Here is a 17,011-nt window from a genome sequence, read left to right as displayed (position 1 = left end):
TTAGCAAAATATTGATTCTTTTTTTTTTTTTTTTTTTTAAAGTAAAATATTGATTCTTAGGCCCTGCTCTAAACCTACTAAGTTGGAATTTTGAGGTGAATGGGTTTTAATTTACTAGGTCCAGAGTGAGCCCAAACATCTGAGCTTTTAGTTCAGACCCCAGATGATTCTGATATTGTTTCAAGTTTGAGAAATACAGATACACAATATATTTCAGCACTGACACCATTACATAACAATGTTCAGGTGGCCAGGAGTGTTCCGCCCTAGCTGGGTCATCTGCTGACACCCTGCTAGGTAAGGATAGCCCCAATGATGGGAACGAGGTGGCTCATACTTTGCTCTGCTGTCTTGCTCTGGGTAATTGTTGCTGATTTCTCACACAGTGCTTCATAACATCCCAACACAAGGAGACAGAAATTGAAAGACCAAAAATCAAGATTATCATACTTCCAGTCCTTCTAATAAATGTCAGTGCAGTCCGCAGCAAGTCATATCCACTTCCAAGGATCCCCGCCTTTCCTTTTTTTAAGTTTTATTTATTTATTTGACAGAGACACAGCAAAAGAGTGAACACAAGCAGGGGGAGTGGGAGAGGGAGAAGCAGACTTCCCATAGAGCAGGGAGCCAGATGCGGGGCTCGATCCCAGGACCCTGGGATCATGACCCAAGCCGAAGGCAGATGCTTAACGACTGAGCCACCCAGGTGCCCCGATCCCCCTTTCCTTACCCATGAAAAGAAAAGGCTGAAGGAAAACGATGTCATTCAGAAAAGTTATCCAAATCTTGAAAAAGGCAAAAGGATTATTGTGTGCCTTTTCAATGTCATATTAGAGCATTGTCTAATGGGCCCACCCAAAGGTCATCTAACTCTCTATAAATATAATTTTGTTTGACTTACTACTTCTATTAACTTGTAGCAAACAGATAAAGGGCATATGATTTTTGTACAGTAGAGAGGCAAATGACATCTGTCTGGTAGAAAAGATAATGTCTAAAGTTGGTAACTCAAGAAATAGAAGTAAATATATCCCCAGACACATGGAAGAAAACTGAAAAAAGAGCTGAAAAAGAGTTAACAGTTGCATCACAGAAATAGGATCAGGGCAGAAGAATATCACTTTTAATCACAGACATGTATTGTTTTGGAAGAATGTTCTTTTAAACAACTTTTTAAAGTCTGAGAAAGAAAAAGTAATGTTTTATTGACATGAAGAATTATTTATTACAGCCACTGTTCTCAGGATCTCGGAGGCAGCATCTTCGGTCCCTCATGCCCAGTCGTTCATGAGTTCAGGGACAGTATCATCAGGTCCAGCTTCAGGAAGCAGTCTTTGGTCTTTTAGCAGTCCTGGTGCCAGAAGATATGATTCCCAAAGCAGAAAAACATCCACTCAACAGTTTCACTGCAGTTGTGATTTTGGTGACAAGGTTCTTAATTCCTTACCAGAATCCAAAAGCCCTTCTCTCAGTGTAATCTGTCAGATTACACCTCCTCAGGAGCTTCCTGGGTATAATGTGAAACTGGTCCTCATATGTGGGGGTCAGGATTGAGACCAAAAGGAAAGAGATGATTCACCCCAGATCGGTAGGTGGCAAATTTAATAAACAAGGAAACTCACATACAACGCTTGTCTTTGAGTGGCTGCAAGACAAGTAGATCTCTAGAATATTAAAAATATAGAGAGAGGCTTTAACTGATTGGGCTTGGGCCACATATACCATCCAGATATCGCAACATCACATCACTATCTCAAGGCTTATGTGTTTGGGGCAGCTTCTGGGAGCAGGAAAGGCAAGCAGAACACACACATTGCAAGGACAGGGAAGGGGGTAAGGAGCCTCCAACTGCCAGAGTCCAGCTCATGGGTCAACTGGTGGTCATATCCTCTCGATGACCTCCCCCAACACAATGCATCAAGCCCCTTATACCACCCCATTGCTAAAGACCCAAAAGAACCAAATCCTTCAAGGAATGTTGGCCTGGAGCTCCTAGAACTCAAATGTCAGAGCATTTGATATTCAAATGTGTGAAAACTAGATGTTCACCAGGCCATAAACCTGAGAATGAGGATGTTGCTACTCACAGGAGCCTTCCACGATTTCATATGCTGTGGTCTTTCTCAAATGTGACGGATAAAGTCAAGGGATCCCTGGAAGTCTGTTCTCCAGTTCCACAAACTATGAGATTACTATGTTTCCATTTTGATTACACTCTCAATATGTTATCAGAACCTCTTCTGGATCATCAGGATAGCCAGTTACATGGCACCAAGACTCATATTTGAGCTTTGTTTGGGCTCAAATCTGTGCCAAGTGACAACCCAAAGTGTCACAGTGTCTGCATGAACAGTTTTGGTGGTAGAGAAAAGAGATGGGACAATGGAATCACCACACAGCCTGTAGTAGTCTGGAGATGCTGTAACACTCAGACCATAATCCTGTCACAAGCAAATGCGTCATTGGATCCCAACTGTCAGATGTAACAACCGACAATGTAACAATGTAAATTGGCCGATGTAAGACACTGCCACCATTTATTAGCAGTGAGGATAGTCATAAATATTCAATAACCAAGTCTTCTATTTAATATCCCAGAATTAGCTCAGTGCCCATTTTAATGTTGTTTTTTATAAAACTACAATGCTGAAACTATACGTAATTAAAAAAGAAAACTTTAAAGAATCAAGAGACCTTGCATTAAATCGGTGCTTACTGATTGCTTACTGTCCTGGCTAGTAGAGTATGTGGTCTGATTGTCCAAAAGTAGAAAAAAAAAATTTAATTTACTGGTACTATTTTGGAAATTGTATTTAAGCAAATAGAATTTTCTGCATTTGTAACATCAGAGACAAAATAAGAAATGTATTATATACAGAACCATATCTGAGCTACATCTTTCTACAATTAAATTCACAATCAGTGATTTAATTTCAACAGATTTCATCAGAATACATCATCTGAAGCATGGCTGGTGAAAAAGCAAGGCTCTCTGTTCCAGAGAAAGGGACCTTTCCTGCAGTTTTTAAAGGGATTATGTGGATGGTGAGTATGCCTAAAAGGAAAAGTCTAGAAGAGGCAAAGAAATCAAGGCTGTGAGACTGTACAGAAAGTAGTGAAATAATAGTTCTCTTTTACATGCATCATCTCCTCCCCAGCCTATCAGCAGTGACAGGGGTCCTCCTCCCCCCAGCTAAGCCCCAGTCCCAGGCTCACCCACAGAGCTATCTTCATTCAATTACTCTTGCTAATTTCAGTTTACTATGCTTGCTATTTCATTTTATATCTTAGTTTTAGCTTTCTTATTGTGTAAAAACATGAAGTTTATATTTGGCCTTATGTTTACATATTAGAATTAGGAAAAAACATAATTTAACTGTTATTAAGAATTATTTATCTTTAAAAGTTCTTTAACCTTTAAAAGGATACATTATACAACTTGAGATATACTAGCAACATACAAACTATATGGAAAATATAATCCAAATAGGAAAGGAAACAAAGCAAAACAAAAACAATCAGTTCCGCACTAGTCACCGGTCTTGGGTAAGATTCATAAGCTCTGAGCCTTCTCCATATCCAGCCCCAGGGAATGCCCTAATGTCTTTGGGTCCCGACATCCTCATACTCATACGGTGGGATGGCTGTGGGATGAACAGCTTCAGCCTGACAGAACCTTACATCACATCACCCTTCCCTCCTATGTCTGAGCCCACATTCTATGCCTCAGTTGCCATGAAGTCATTCATAAAGTGCGGTGATAACAGGGTCCTGCCCACCTCTCAGCACTGATGTGAAAGTGACCCTGAGATAATATAGAGGAAAGCACACTGGGAACTCGAAAATTTAACACAAAGACCTCTGACCAAGCTGCCCCCTCAAGCCTGAGTTCAAGCGTTGATATTTAAATTGAAGTTAACATTGTACACTCCCCCCTGGTGCGAAGTGAGGAAGATGGGGTGGCCTCTGTCAGAGGAGGCGATGAACCAGCCAGGGAAGGCCACGGACTCGAAGGTGGAGGTCCTGCCGTTCTTTGAGTGGTAAAAGAGGAAGGGCTCCACGGGCTCGACTTCGTTGTACAGATCCAGTATCTCCTCCTCCTAAAATATGACAGAGAAGGCCCCGCAGGAGAAGCAGAGGCTGTTTGAGTCCTTCAACATTACTTGCACGCAATCAGTAAATGTTCCAAAGCTCGAGAAAGCCTTATCCCTCTATTAAAACAGGCCTAGGAGCCGCAGAGTGAGCACACCATCTCACCTTCCCAGCCCCCAGCCTCAAATCCAGAGACAGAGGAGGAATGACACAGGAACAGGTTAATGAACACGTGGGCACACTCGAACAATGAGTTGGAACTCTTCTCACACAAGAAGCCGAGCGGAGGAAAAGGAAGGAGATGCAGATTTGCAGCAAAAAACCAAGGACCTCTCCCACCAAAGCCGCAGCAGTGAGGGCCGCCGCCCTGCAAACACCATTGCTCTAACCAAAGTTCCGTGTTAGTCTTTGACCAACTGCCAGCATGTGAGAAAGGTCAGTGCCAGGAAAAAGACACAAGAGGGTCTGACAAACCAAAGGATTTGCATTCAAAAAACAACAACAAAGTAAATAGAGCAATCAGAAAATGCCTTCTATGTCACATATAGAAGTATATTTTGTATGTTTACATACCATGTATTTAAGTAAAGTAAGTATTTCTAACTAAATTAAAGATCTCCAGAGAGCCACTACACAGGAATGGTCCGTAATTCAGCCACATTCGGAGCCCCTCCCTATCTCGCTACCAGGTTATTTTCTTCATTAGTTCTGATTACCATCTGAACTTAGTATATTTATCCATCAATCATATCATTACTGCCAGATTTGTTCATCACTGCATTCCTCAACACAGAGAAATTCAATAGAGATGTGTTTAACAAATAAAAAGACACTTTCTCATTTCAAACTCCAGTACGTCCTCCTCCTCCCTTTCAATGTCCGGCCTAGGAAGGACTGGGCTGCAGGTCCCATCTGCCATCCCCAGCTTATGCCTGCTCCTCTAGCAATTCATCATTTTGGCTTTCTCTCCATCATTCCCATTAGCATATTTGCTGTCATTCTACCATCTTAAAAAATAACTGTTTCGATTGCCTATCACCGTTCCCAGCTTCCCTTTGCAGAAATTTCCCTGTAATAGTTGTCTATATATGCTGTCTCGGATTTATCCCTTCCTGTCCCTCTCTTAAACCCCCTCCATCCAGGCTTTCACCTCCAGCACTGCAGCAACACTGCTGTCACCAAGGTCCCTAAGGACCCACACATGGCAGAATGCAGTGGTCGATTCTCAGTCCATCTGAGGACAAAACCACGATAGAAAGGTGGCTTACTAGACAGGACTTAGCTGAAAATGTAATTCTCAGTCCACCTTCACCACACTCTGCATTCACTCTGTCAGCAAATCCTGTTGGCTCAATTTAAATAAAATATTTTCAGAGTCAGACTGGCTTCTATCTGCCTTCACTGCTATCCCCTCATCCATCAGATCTCACCTAGATCACGTCGAAGTTCCCCATAGGACTTTCACCCCTGCCCTCCACCACAGTCTGCTTTCAGCTAGCAGCCAAAATAATTATTTTAAAACCTATGTCCATTTATGTCACTCTCCTATTAAAAACATTCTAATAATTCCCCATTTCACTCAAATTGAAAGGCAAAGTCCTTATAAATGCCAGTAAGGCCCTTTGTGATCTGCCTTTATCTCTCCGAGCTCCTCCTCCCTAATTCACTCCTGTCACTGTTTTCTCTGCTAATCCTTGCCCTCCCCGACACCCAGCTGGCTAACTCTCTTGTTGCCTTCTACTGTCTGTTAAAATCTTAGCATGCCTGCTGCACTATTTTCTATGGCAACCCGACTCCACCTGGGTCTAGCACTGCCCACCTCTCTATCCTGCTCTCCCAGGGGACATAACACTCTTACACACATCACCAACTTACCCATCCTGATAATTATTGTCTACCATTTCTCTCCTCCTGCTAGAATCCACGCCCCATGAGGGCAGGGCTCTCTGCCGTTCTGTGCCCCAATGTATGTCAGATGGCCACAACAGAGCTAGAGGCCAGCAAGAACTCACACATTTACTGAACTGAATTTGATGGGGTTAAATTAAATTGAATTGAATTAAACAGAAGTTTATGGAGCTGAAGTTTATGGAACAAGAGTAAAGATTGAAATTTCAGAAAACGGTAAGGGGAGAATGATTTAGCAGATAGGAAAAGCTTAAAATGGAATCATGACTTCGAAAATGGAACCAAGAAATTCTCCCAGGATGCAACAAGCAAAAAACAAAAACAATGAAAGGATAGAAAGTATGGAAAATTAGACAAGATATTAAAGAGGGATCTAGAAGTTCCAACGACTAAGGCATAGGAATTCCAAAAGGAAAGATAAGGCAGAATGAAAGAGAGAAACAATGGTTGAGAATATCTCAAAATTCAAGAAAGACAAACATCCTCAACTAGTGAGGGTCAGGATAGCTCAATTGCATGTACACTACTCAAAAATATCCAGGAATATTAACTATGTTTAAGAATAGGAGAATATTTCTTGGGTGCCTGAGTGGCTCAGTCGGTTAAGCATCTGCCTTCAGCTCAGGTCATGCTCCCAGGGTCCTGGGATCAAGTCCCACATCAGGCTCCCTGCTCCACGGGGAGCCTGCTTCTCCCTCAACGTCTGCCTCTCTCTCTCTCTCTGTCTCTCATGAATAAATAAATAAAATCTTAAAAGAACAGGTGAATATTTCTTTTTTAATTCTAAAATTAGATTACCTACCAAATAAACATCTTATAAAAGAAATTGGCCTTTTTTTTAAACGTCATTTTTCATACTCACCTTCAGTTGCAAAGTGGGCTGCCCTTCTATGTTCTCACAAGACAGACACATATCTGGATTCTCTATTCCCAAATAAATGGGAACTCCTCTTCCTTGCTCAAGCAACTCTGGATACTTGCATGGGACAACAGTGACAGTGACTAATAAAGGTAAGAGGGGAGATGGTGTCAGTTTCCTCTTGAAGTCAGGACAAGGCCAGCATCTTTCAGGTGGGGCAGGAAGAAACCTTTTGAGTGTCATCCCTGCTACCCCAGGCCCACCAAATGGCCAACTACTGTATTCATTCATTCATTCATATGACATACCAGTCACGTCCCTAGGAAATGGAGCAAACACACAGAGTTAAACAGGTGGCAGACCCTGTCCTAGAGATTGTCATACCTCTGCGTAAACACCTGAAGGTGGGAAGCTCCAACCCCAAGCAGCCCCTCTGATCCTTGAAGAGTTCTGTCCATTAACAAGTTTTGCTTAATGTGATGTTGAAATCTGCCTTCTTGTACCCACTCATTTAGTCCTTTTAGGACACCTTGAAGCCAGGCAGAATAAAATACTCCTCTTCCGTGGGACAGGCCATTAGTTACTGAAAGCAGCTCTCCTGCCCCCCAGGAGGCTGCTCTACCCTCTCTGCTTTCTAAATCCTAGTCCAGACAAACTTCTGCCTGACATGGCTTCCCAGGCAGGTGTGAAATTCTCCTCCTTCCAGGTGGGCCCTGTTGTCAAGCCACCTTTTCACAAAAGGCCAGTGCCAGCATCCCAGGTGCACTAATGTGACCCTTCCCTTGCCTCGAAAGCAGCAGCCACAGGATGACCACTCACCTGGGATTACACTGTTACTCCGTGGAACTGTCACAATGGTCTGACCCTGAAGGATCCACACCTGCTGATTCAAGTCGGAGACCTCCCCAGTAGGAGGTTTATTCACTACAGTTTAAATAGAAAAGAATAATGAAGAACCATTATAACTAGGCCGCTTTGCTAGATGCTAGGCCCTTCAGGAAGGAAGGTCCAGGGTTTACACACCAAAACTGACAGCATTCACATGACCCTCAGCTCAGCCTTTCTTTCTGGGAAAACTATGGGTTGTGGTGAGGAGGGCCAGGGCTGCAAATGGTCTAAGAGGGTAAACTGTCCCATAGGACATGTGTGTCAAGACCAGCTACTCCCTCTGATGACTACTGTGTGCTTGGCTTGGTGCTGGGTCTGGAGTTAGAGCAGAGAATAAGCACTGCTCCCCACCCTGTAGAAGCTCACTGTCCAGGGAAAGCTGGAGAGCACTGGGTGGTAAGGGCTATACACAAAGAGGGGCAGAAAATGCTGTGGCATATCCAGAAGATCCAGAAGAGACGGGTATGGGTGCAGGTGTCCCAGGCCTCCAGAGCCCCATCTCAACATCACCTGCTGTAAAGGGTTCTCCAGAGATAGGGACTCCTCGAATGCATGTCATAGTGGGGTTGTCTCAACACCTGTGGGGACAGTGATAGGAAACATGAGTGTCAGGAGACATTTCCAAGACCTTTCCAGGACACTAGTTACTGAGATCCTCATTCTGGACAAGGAGCTGGGAAGCCTGGCCTGACACAAAGCCTAGTCAGAAAATCTGAGCCACCTCCTGAGACAAAACTTCAAGGTACCGACAGGGAGGAGACATGGGGCAGAACTTCCTCCACCCGAAAATCCAGCCAGTGACAATATCTTCCTAGAAGTTCTAAGCCAGGCGTGACTTTTGACCTTAAATACCCACAGCCGCCTAATGCCTGTGTCTCCTCCTCCTTCCCCCATTGACATCTGCTTCTGCCTGGGGGCAGAGCAGCTCTGCCAGGATCCCAGCAACTCCCTGGGAAGTGAGAAGGTGAGAAGCAGCTAGACAAGCACTGGACAAGACACAGAGCCTGGCATAGCCTCATCCCTTCCCTGAGCCCTAAAGCACAGAAAAGAGGAAAGGCTGAAAAGTTGGAGAACCTTTATCAAAAGTGCAGGGGACTGAATCACAGCTCTAACAGCTCCCAAGAGCAGTGATGGGCTCTGACAGAGACTGCCATTTATTTGGTACAATGGGGGAGGTGCCACCTACCTTGGTGGGGCGTGGCAATTATATGTCAGAATATCCTGAGACTCAGATGAAGAAATCACAGCATCAGCATGAGCTGCCAGAGAAGGAGGCACCGAGCCATGCCCACACGGAAATAGAGTGATGACAGACCCCAGGCTTCTCAGCAAGGGGAGACTGAGGGACTTCCCCAGAACTCAGTTCTCCTGCCTTTTCACTCAGGCTGTAACTGGAAATGCCAGGCCCTTCACAAAAGGAGTCCATCTGTTGAGGCAGGCAAGCTTGCCCTCTACAGTTCCACTAAGGGAGTCCTGTGATTGCAAAATTAGCTGTGGACTTCAGGCAGGGTCCACATGGCATTCCTGGCCATCCAACTATGCCTGAACCACCCAGGCCACCCCTGAAAAGCGGACTAGGCTGAAAGCTCCCTTACTGTACTCTTTCAGCACCTCCACCCCCTTGGGAAGCCACAGGCACTGAGCAGCATACCCTTAACAGAGGCAAGCCTGGTCCCTGGTGCCCCCAAAATGCAGTGGACTCCAGAACTGCCTAAGAACTAAAATAGTCAGCAATGATCTCCCTAAAAACTGAGCCCCAGATCCCAACTTATCCCCCACCCTCTGTTCTAGTAATGCAGGGCATTTGTAGGCTCTCAGTGAATGGTAACAGGTATTATTACTATTTTTGGTGGGAGGTACCATGTTTATTACACCCCCACTCTCCATCTGCTGAGGTCAAGCACAACAATTTTCTGCTGCACAAGCTAACTTGACTGAGGTGAATTTCAAAAAACAGACTGGAAACAACTTCGTATTTACCTGCCTAGCTGGGCGGTGGGAGGGAAGGGCTAAGACAGAGCCTTCTAGGCAAGCACCTCCATGAGCTCCTCTTCCCAGCCCTGAAAAGTTCCTTGCTCAACCTCTCATACTTTTCACCCCCATCTCCTTGTTGCCCTTGGAGGAATATGGTCCTTTCTTGTTGAGGCCTCAATCCCATCACTTTGGCTTCCAGTTTATCTGTTACCCCAGGAGAGAGTGTGATAATGAATTCAGACACACTTGTGTTCAAAGCCAGGCTCAGTCAGTGTCACCTCTCTTGGGTCCCCTCTTCAACTGAAGAGCCTCTCCATTATGTATCAATCAACATACCTCCTTTCTTGGGATGTTCACCACAAAATGGCATCTAAAGGGTCCTATCATCTGGCCCCCAAATTCCTTAGGTCTCTGTTTCAATCAGGATCTAGTGTGGAAAGCAGAACCCACACAAGGAATTTCAAAGGGAACTGGTTACAAAATATGTTAGAAGGCTAAAGAGTAACAAGAAGGTGCTGAAGTATCCCCGAAATTAACAACTACAGGAAAGAAACAAGAGGGAACAAAAGAACCTAGGAGCTCAAAGGAAGGATCTTGTAGGACTGATGCCCAGACCTCTGGAGGGGACTCTCTGCCAAACTGATGCTCAGACCTCTGAAAAGAGAGTGTAGTCTGTTCAGTGCATGAACCACAAATGTGGAGAGGAGACATCAGCCCAAGAGATGCTCAGAGGGCCCAAGGGACACAACCCAGAGAGCTGTATTTTCATTGATTCAAAAGCCATTGAGTATAGCTTGAATTTTGCATGCCCAGAAGAAGGTTGCAAAAACCTATGTCTTACGATGACATGTCCTCTTTGGCCTCAGCCTCTATTCCACTGAACTTTCCCTCTCTTCCCAACATTCAGAGCATCCAGTACTTTCCAGAATTGCCAGCAATCAATTCCATTCTGAAGTCTCCAGTTTAAACTTTAGTGCGAATAACTATCAGAGAAATTAAAATAGAAGTGATGGTGATAAGAGGGAAGAACTGAACCACTGGAGTGGATAATTGAGAAGCAGAGAGCCCATCTACTGAAGAAATGGACCAGAACTTTTGTCTTAGAGTAGAAGGAATGGATAATATGATTACATGATACCCTAGCTATATTTGAGAGGACTATCAATATTTATGCTGGTTATAAAAAGGAATATGATTCTGCTATGTAAACATAACCCAGTTTGTCAGATTCTATTAATGTTCTATTGTCACATACAACAATGAGAATTATGCACACCATTAAGTGTGGCTTGAATTGAATTCAAGTAAGTACTCTTAAAGCCAAAGATCCTAGACGTGGAAATAATTTTTTTTATCTTTTTTAAAAATTTTTTTATTGTTATGTTAATCACCATACATTACATCATTAGTTTTAGATGTAGTGTTCTATGATTCATTGTTTGTGCATAACACCCAGTGCTCCATGCAGAACGTGCCTCTTTAATACCCATCACCAGGCTAACCCATCCTCCCACCCCCCTCCCCTCCAGAACCCTCAGTTTGTTTTTCAGAGTCCATTGTCTCTCATGGTTCGTCTCCCCCTCCGATTCCCCCCCTTCATTCTTCCCCTCCTGCTATCTTCTTCTTTTTTTTTTTTTCTTAACATATATTGCATTATTTGTTTCAGAGGTACAGATCTGAGATTCAACAGTCTTGCACACTTCACAGCGCTTACCAGAGCACATACCCTCCCCAGTGTCTATCACGCAGTCACCCCATCCCTCCCACCCCACCCCCACTCCAGCAACCCTCAGTTTGTTTCCTGCGATTAAGAATTCCTCATATCAGTGAGGTCATATGATACATGTCTTTCTCTGTTTGACTTATTTCGCTCAGCATAATACCCCCCAGTTCCATCCACTAAATGTGGAAATAATTTTAAGAGATCATGAAGTCCAGATTCCAATTTTTAAACTCTAAGATATTATCATCCATGCTTGTTTGGTATCAAGTCCTGCTATTTTGCTCACTTAACATGCCCATGATCTTGGTAAGTGGAGGGAACATCAATGGAAACCAGGTAGGGGGAGAGGGCTTGGCCATTCATCACCACTAGAATCTCTAGAACCTGTTCATAGATGCACAATCTCCATAACAATGTATTCATGTGGCCAAGCTGACATTCACAACAAATAAAGCAGAAGGAACCATGACGTAGTAGAGCTTATCTGCTCCCCATAGTTGAAAAATAACAGAATCAAATTCATAGTAGAACTGGGCTTAGAATCTATAATTCCCAATTCCCTAATTCAGGGCTCTCCACTCCAGTGCTCACCAGCTCCCTTGGCGCTCCCAAAAGGACCAAAGCCACTGTAGCTCACATCCTATCAAGGGCTACCTACAAGCAGGGCTGGCAGTCTGGCCTGGGAATTGCTACTGGGAGAGAACTGGCACTCCCTTTGGTTGAATAATGGTGCAACATGATGTGCACCACAGACCACAGAGAACAGCCTGGGCCATTTGTACTTGAGTAGATTTGGGAAAATGGGATACCAAGGAAATTCCCAGGGTGACCTCTGTAGGACTGCCTTTACCCAATGTGGGTATGATGATGTAGTTGAACTTGCACAAACCGCTGCTCCTCTAAGTAGCCCAAGCCCATTGTCTAAGACTTGCTTCCCTGTGGGCTGACCTATCCTCATGTCTTTCCTCAAGCTGGGTCTTCCACGAAAACCCAGACTTTCAGTTGCGGGCCAACATGCTATTTAACAGCTTCCTCTCCTTCATGTGAAAATGAAAGATAAGTTAACAAAAATAACCCCCACACTCCTCACCAAAACGGCAGAAATAAATAGAAGCATTAAAGGCATCAAGACAAAAGAATCCAACTATACAGGACCAACATCAAGGTACATTTCACTAAATTTAAAACATCTATTGACCAAATTGTACACTTATGTGTAACCAAAATATAAAAAGCAAACAGCTAAAGTCTTCATCAGACAGCTTGTGGTAAAACATTTAAGGAAAAGTTTAGGTTAAACGCCTAAAGTTTGAAATTCCTGGACAAAGAGTCAATGACAGAGAACTTTTAGTCCAACAATCCACATCACATGAAATACAAAAGCCATGAAAGAAAAGATGATAAATTGAACATCATCAAAATTTTAGAATTTTGGACAAAACACACAATGGGTGAAAGTTATAAGATAAGGTGCCTATAAGAAAATGTTTGCAATACATCTAACAAGCTAATACCTAATATTTAAAGTTTTTAAGTAGTTCCTACTAGTTTAAAAAATGCAAATAATTTTATAGAAAAATAAACAATACATGTAAAAAGCATTTTGCTGAGAAGAAAATATAAATATCCAACAAATAGAAGTAATTATAGTTAACCATACTAGTAATTAGCAAAATGCAAATCAAAGCAACAATGAGATTCCAATTCCACCCATCAGGAAGGCACAAATTAAAAAGGTGGTAGGCAATGGTGGTAAGGAAACAGATTCGCTCACCGTATGGATGGATGTGTGAATCAGCACAGCCTTTTTGGAAAGCAAGTTTGCAGGAGCTATTAAAAATCTGAATGTGTGTACCCCATGACTCATCAATTCTACTTATAAGAATCTATCAGTTAAGTTTACTTTCAGCTTCAAAAGCTGGAAAACTCCAATTCAAAGTGATCAAAATATTCATTAGATCATATATTGGAAGTCCAGAAGTAGCACAGGATCAGAACTGCTGATCTGATAGTTTCATAATGTCAGTAAGGATCAGCATTGAGTTAATTCTTTTCTGAACTGACATTCAGTACTTAAGGCCAGGTTCCCTCATGTCTGTAAGATAATTTTCTGTGAGAATCAGAACTGCATGCTCAGGGCGACTGGGTGGCTCAGTTGGTTAAGCGATTGCCTTCGGCTCAAGTTATAATCCTGGAGTCCCGGGATCGAGTCCCGCATCAGGCTCCCTGCTCATCGGGGAGTCTGCTTCTCCCTCTCCCGCTCCCCCCTCTTGTGCTCTCTCTCTCTCTCTCATTCTCTCTCTCAAATAAATAAATAAAATCTTAAAAAAAAAAAAAAAAGAATTGCATGCTCAGACATTTACATTTTTGCAAGAAAGAGAATGTCTCTCCCACATCAAAGTCTTTCAAGTCTGCTTGGGTGAACTTGAGAGCCATGCTGTATCAGTCAGGTCCTAACAAGAAATATATGACACATTCAAAATTTGGCAATTTGAGGTAAATGTAATAAAGGGATTATTTATAAAGATGTGGGCAGAGTGTAGGGAAATGCCAAGGCATAGATAATGCTGAACCCCAGGGCTAGTAACCGTAGGATACACCTCTTACCACTCATAGGCCTGAAAGGACAGGAGGAGGAAAGAGTTAGTTACCAGAACCCACAAGAGAGAGCTTTGTGGAGAGGGCAACATAATAGAAGCCATGACCTGCCTCAAGAAAAACAGCCTGGGGTGACCCCAGAGGGAAGGAACCAGCAATAAATACCCTGACCTCACTCTCTTCCCACCCTCCAATTTCCTTCCAGTGAATGAAAAGTCATCAAGACTTGATGAAATCATCCAGCATAGGCTAAGCCTTTTGCTGCTCAGGTCCATGTTCTTATTCCATGAGTCGGAAATCTGTGCTTCCTATCCCAAGCGAAATATAAAAAGACAGCAGCTTCTGAATCATCACAAGTTAGGTCAATGTGGTCATACTCCCAACTGAAAGTTTTTAAAAGCCATTCCCAGTGTTACTCATATAAGTTAGAGGAAAAGACAGGAATGAGGAAGAAATAGTTAAGCAGTCAATTGATAGACTCCTTGATTCTGTAGCTATTCACAAGGTCTAATTTGGTAATCATAGCTGCCTTCTCCCACCATCTATCCCATATTCCCCTTGCCTTCTACAAGTACCTAAGTAGGATGCTCTTCTTCACCTTGAGGGTAAATCAAGCCTTTGTTTCTGTAGACTCTGAGTCCTTGGTGCTCTTTTTTGGGTGCTACAGTTTTCCATTGTCTGAAACTACCAGGCAGAGGAGTAATAAGACTTTCTCCAGTGAATCCCTTGGGTTCCAGACACAGTCCTATGTACCTCCATCGAGTAGCAGCAACCTAGTTTTCCCTAAATAATCAGTATTAATCACCCCAACCAGTAAGGTGACTCCCTTCTACCTGTTTATTCAATGACATGAGGGGCCAAATGGCTATTGGGCAATCTCAGCTTCTAATTCCTCAGATCCTTGACTGTATTCCCTAGTGGAAGCATTTCATTCCTGGGCACTAGAACCTCCTTTCCATGGAGCTTAGGGTCACATAACAAGAAGAAAAAGTTCCTACAGTATGCCATTTGGTTTAAGAGTAAGAGGGGCTCTTCCCCACTCTACTCTTTGGCTCTTGAACCTCTGCATTCCCCTCATGAGGAAGACAGCAACATTTATCAACCAGTGGTTTAAGGAATACACTACTTTCAGTAAGACAGCACTCTCTCAAAGTGATGTGTTCTACTTGGCACCACATGTGACTCTTCAAAAGACCATTCCACTATTCTATCAAGATAGCCACACATGGTAAAGCCAATGAATTATTACATGAGTGTGAACTTGTTGCCACAATGCCTTTACTGAAAAACATAACCCTTAGTTAGAAGTGATGCTATGTGGGACATCTTAGATAGAGTCATTCAGTAAATCTGCAAATGGTGTCGTACTATGAGTTGAGAAGATAAATCAATACACAAAATTTATATGTATCGCTACAAGAAAAAAGCACTGACCTCTTTATAACAGAACAGTCCAATACAACCAATCTGCCACCAGGGAGCTGGCTGGTTTCACCAGGAAATGGTGCCATATCAGTGGTTTTCTGTTGATCTCTGTTGATGATGGTTTGAGCACTCTTCAGTGGCAGTAACCAAATCAAACTTGTTGAGCGGAAATCAAGCAGCTGAGTCCATGCATAATCTCCATATCTGCCACCATGGTCACTTTGTACATGGACCCATTGGGTAGGCAAGTGACTGGGGAAGACTGACATCCACAGGTTGGGACACTTTGACCTCCCATTTATGGAGAGCCTCCTCTGTAGTAGATTCCCTTTGGTAGGCACTCATTTGGAAAACAAATATCTTCATATTTCCCATTCTGTGTCCATTCTGTGAAGTTCACCTGCATACCACTTTCTACACTTCCTTGTAGCCAATTTTCTAACCTTTTTCTTTCCAAGTTTCTGCCCAGCTAGCCAACTCATTGACCCATGGATTAGTGTAGATCTGTATCAGAGATCTCCTCCAACATGAAATGAATAACCAAATATGCTACCTCAAGTTCTGACCAATGGGAGGATTTCCCTTCATCATTATTTTTCAAGGCAACCTGAAGGGGCTATAGTGAAATGACAGTAGCCATCTATTTCCAGCTGGGGCCAGCAGATCCATGCATACATCCAATCAGGCCTACACTTTTTCTCCTCTGTTCTAGATCTCCCCATGAGACTCTGGTATGAATTAAGAAATAGGTGGAAAAGCTGTAGGAGCAGATATCATGGGAGTCTGAGCTACCAGCTTATGAAGCTGACTTTTGCCTTTCAGATATGCTCGGGCCTGGTCTCCTACACACCATTGTTTTTAAAATAGAATGTTCCTGTGCCTGTCCAATTTTATGGTTTGGTAGATCAGGTCATTCCAAGCTCATGGTGGGCATTTTAAATAGGATAGTCATTTCATGTCTCATGGTTAGGAACTCAGACCCTGTAATAAACAAATAGCAATTCTGGAGCTGATTTTCAGCAAAGCAGAAGAGGATATGGCCTTATTCCAAAACCCCAGTGATTTTCCCTATCATTTTTCACCTGGGGCTTGTAAGAGCTCCATTACGTACCTCTATCTGCCCCAAACACTTCTAGAACCAGTGGGTCTGTTAATTCTTAAGGCCCATGGGGCAAATAAGCTTACATCCCAACCTGGACATTCGGCATAATCTTTTCTGGCTCTAGGACCCATCAAAACGCAGCTTTATGTATTATTTGGTACATGGACCAAAACAGTATGCCCAGACAAGGAATGCTAACCCTAAAATCCAAAGAAGCCCCTTAAGCACTGTGCCTTTCTTTCTTTTCCATGCTGGGAAATACAAAATCCAACAATTTGTCTATCACTTTTTAGGTGATATTCTGAGATGTCCTAGACTACTGGACTCCTGGAAATTTCACCAATATAGCACACCCCTGAATGCATCTCACTAGCATTTCTCTTTCTAAGGCATCTAGTGTGTTTGTTATTTCTTGCTTACCAAATTCAATTAGCATAATGTC

General features: G+C 43.1%; 1 protein-coding gene across 1 annotated transcript in view; it reads right to left on the bottom strand.

Annotated features, from left to right (window-relative positions):
* Positions 1-3,393: 3,393 nt before the first annotated feature.
* IL36G (interleukin 36 gamma) overlaps positions 3,394-17,011 on the bottom strand; it is a 195,763-nt gene continuing 182,145 nt past the window's right edge. The window contains exons 2-5 of the mRNA XM_021697331.1: positions 8,258-8,325; positions 7,679-7,783; positions 6,863-7,002; positions 3,394-4,100 (exon numbers count right to left, since the gene is read on the bottom strand). Coding sequence (XP_021553006.1) covers positions 3,891-4,100; positions 6,863-7,002; positions 7,679-7,783; positions 8,258-8,306 — 504 coding nt within the window. The 5' untranslated portion in view covers positions 8,307-8,325 and the 3' untranslated portion in view covers positions 3,394-3,890. The remainder of the gene's footprint in view (positions 4,101-6,862; positions 7,003-7,678; positions 7,784-8,257; positions 8,326-17,011) is intronic.

This window comes from Neomonachus schauinslandi, chromosome 10 (assembly GCF_002201575.2).
Source record: "Neomonachus schauinslandi chromosome 10, ASM220157v2, whole genome shotgun sequence".
Taxonomy (NCBI): domain Eukaryota; kingdom Metazoa; phylum Chordata; class Mammalia; order Carnivora; family Phocidae; genus Neomonachus; species Neomonachus schauinslandi.
This window is presented reverse-complemented; position numbering and strand designations above follow the sequence as displayed.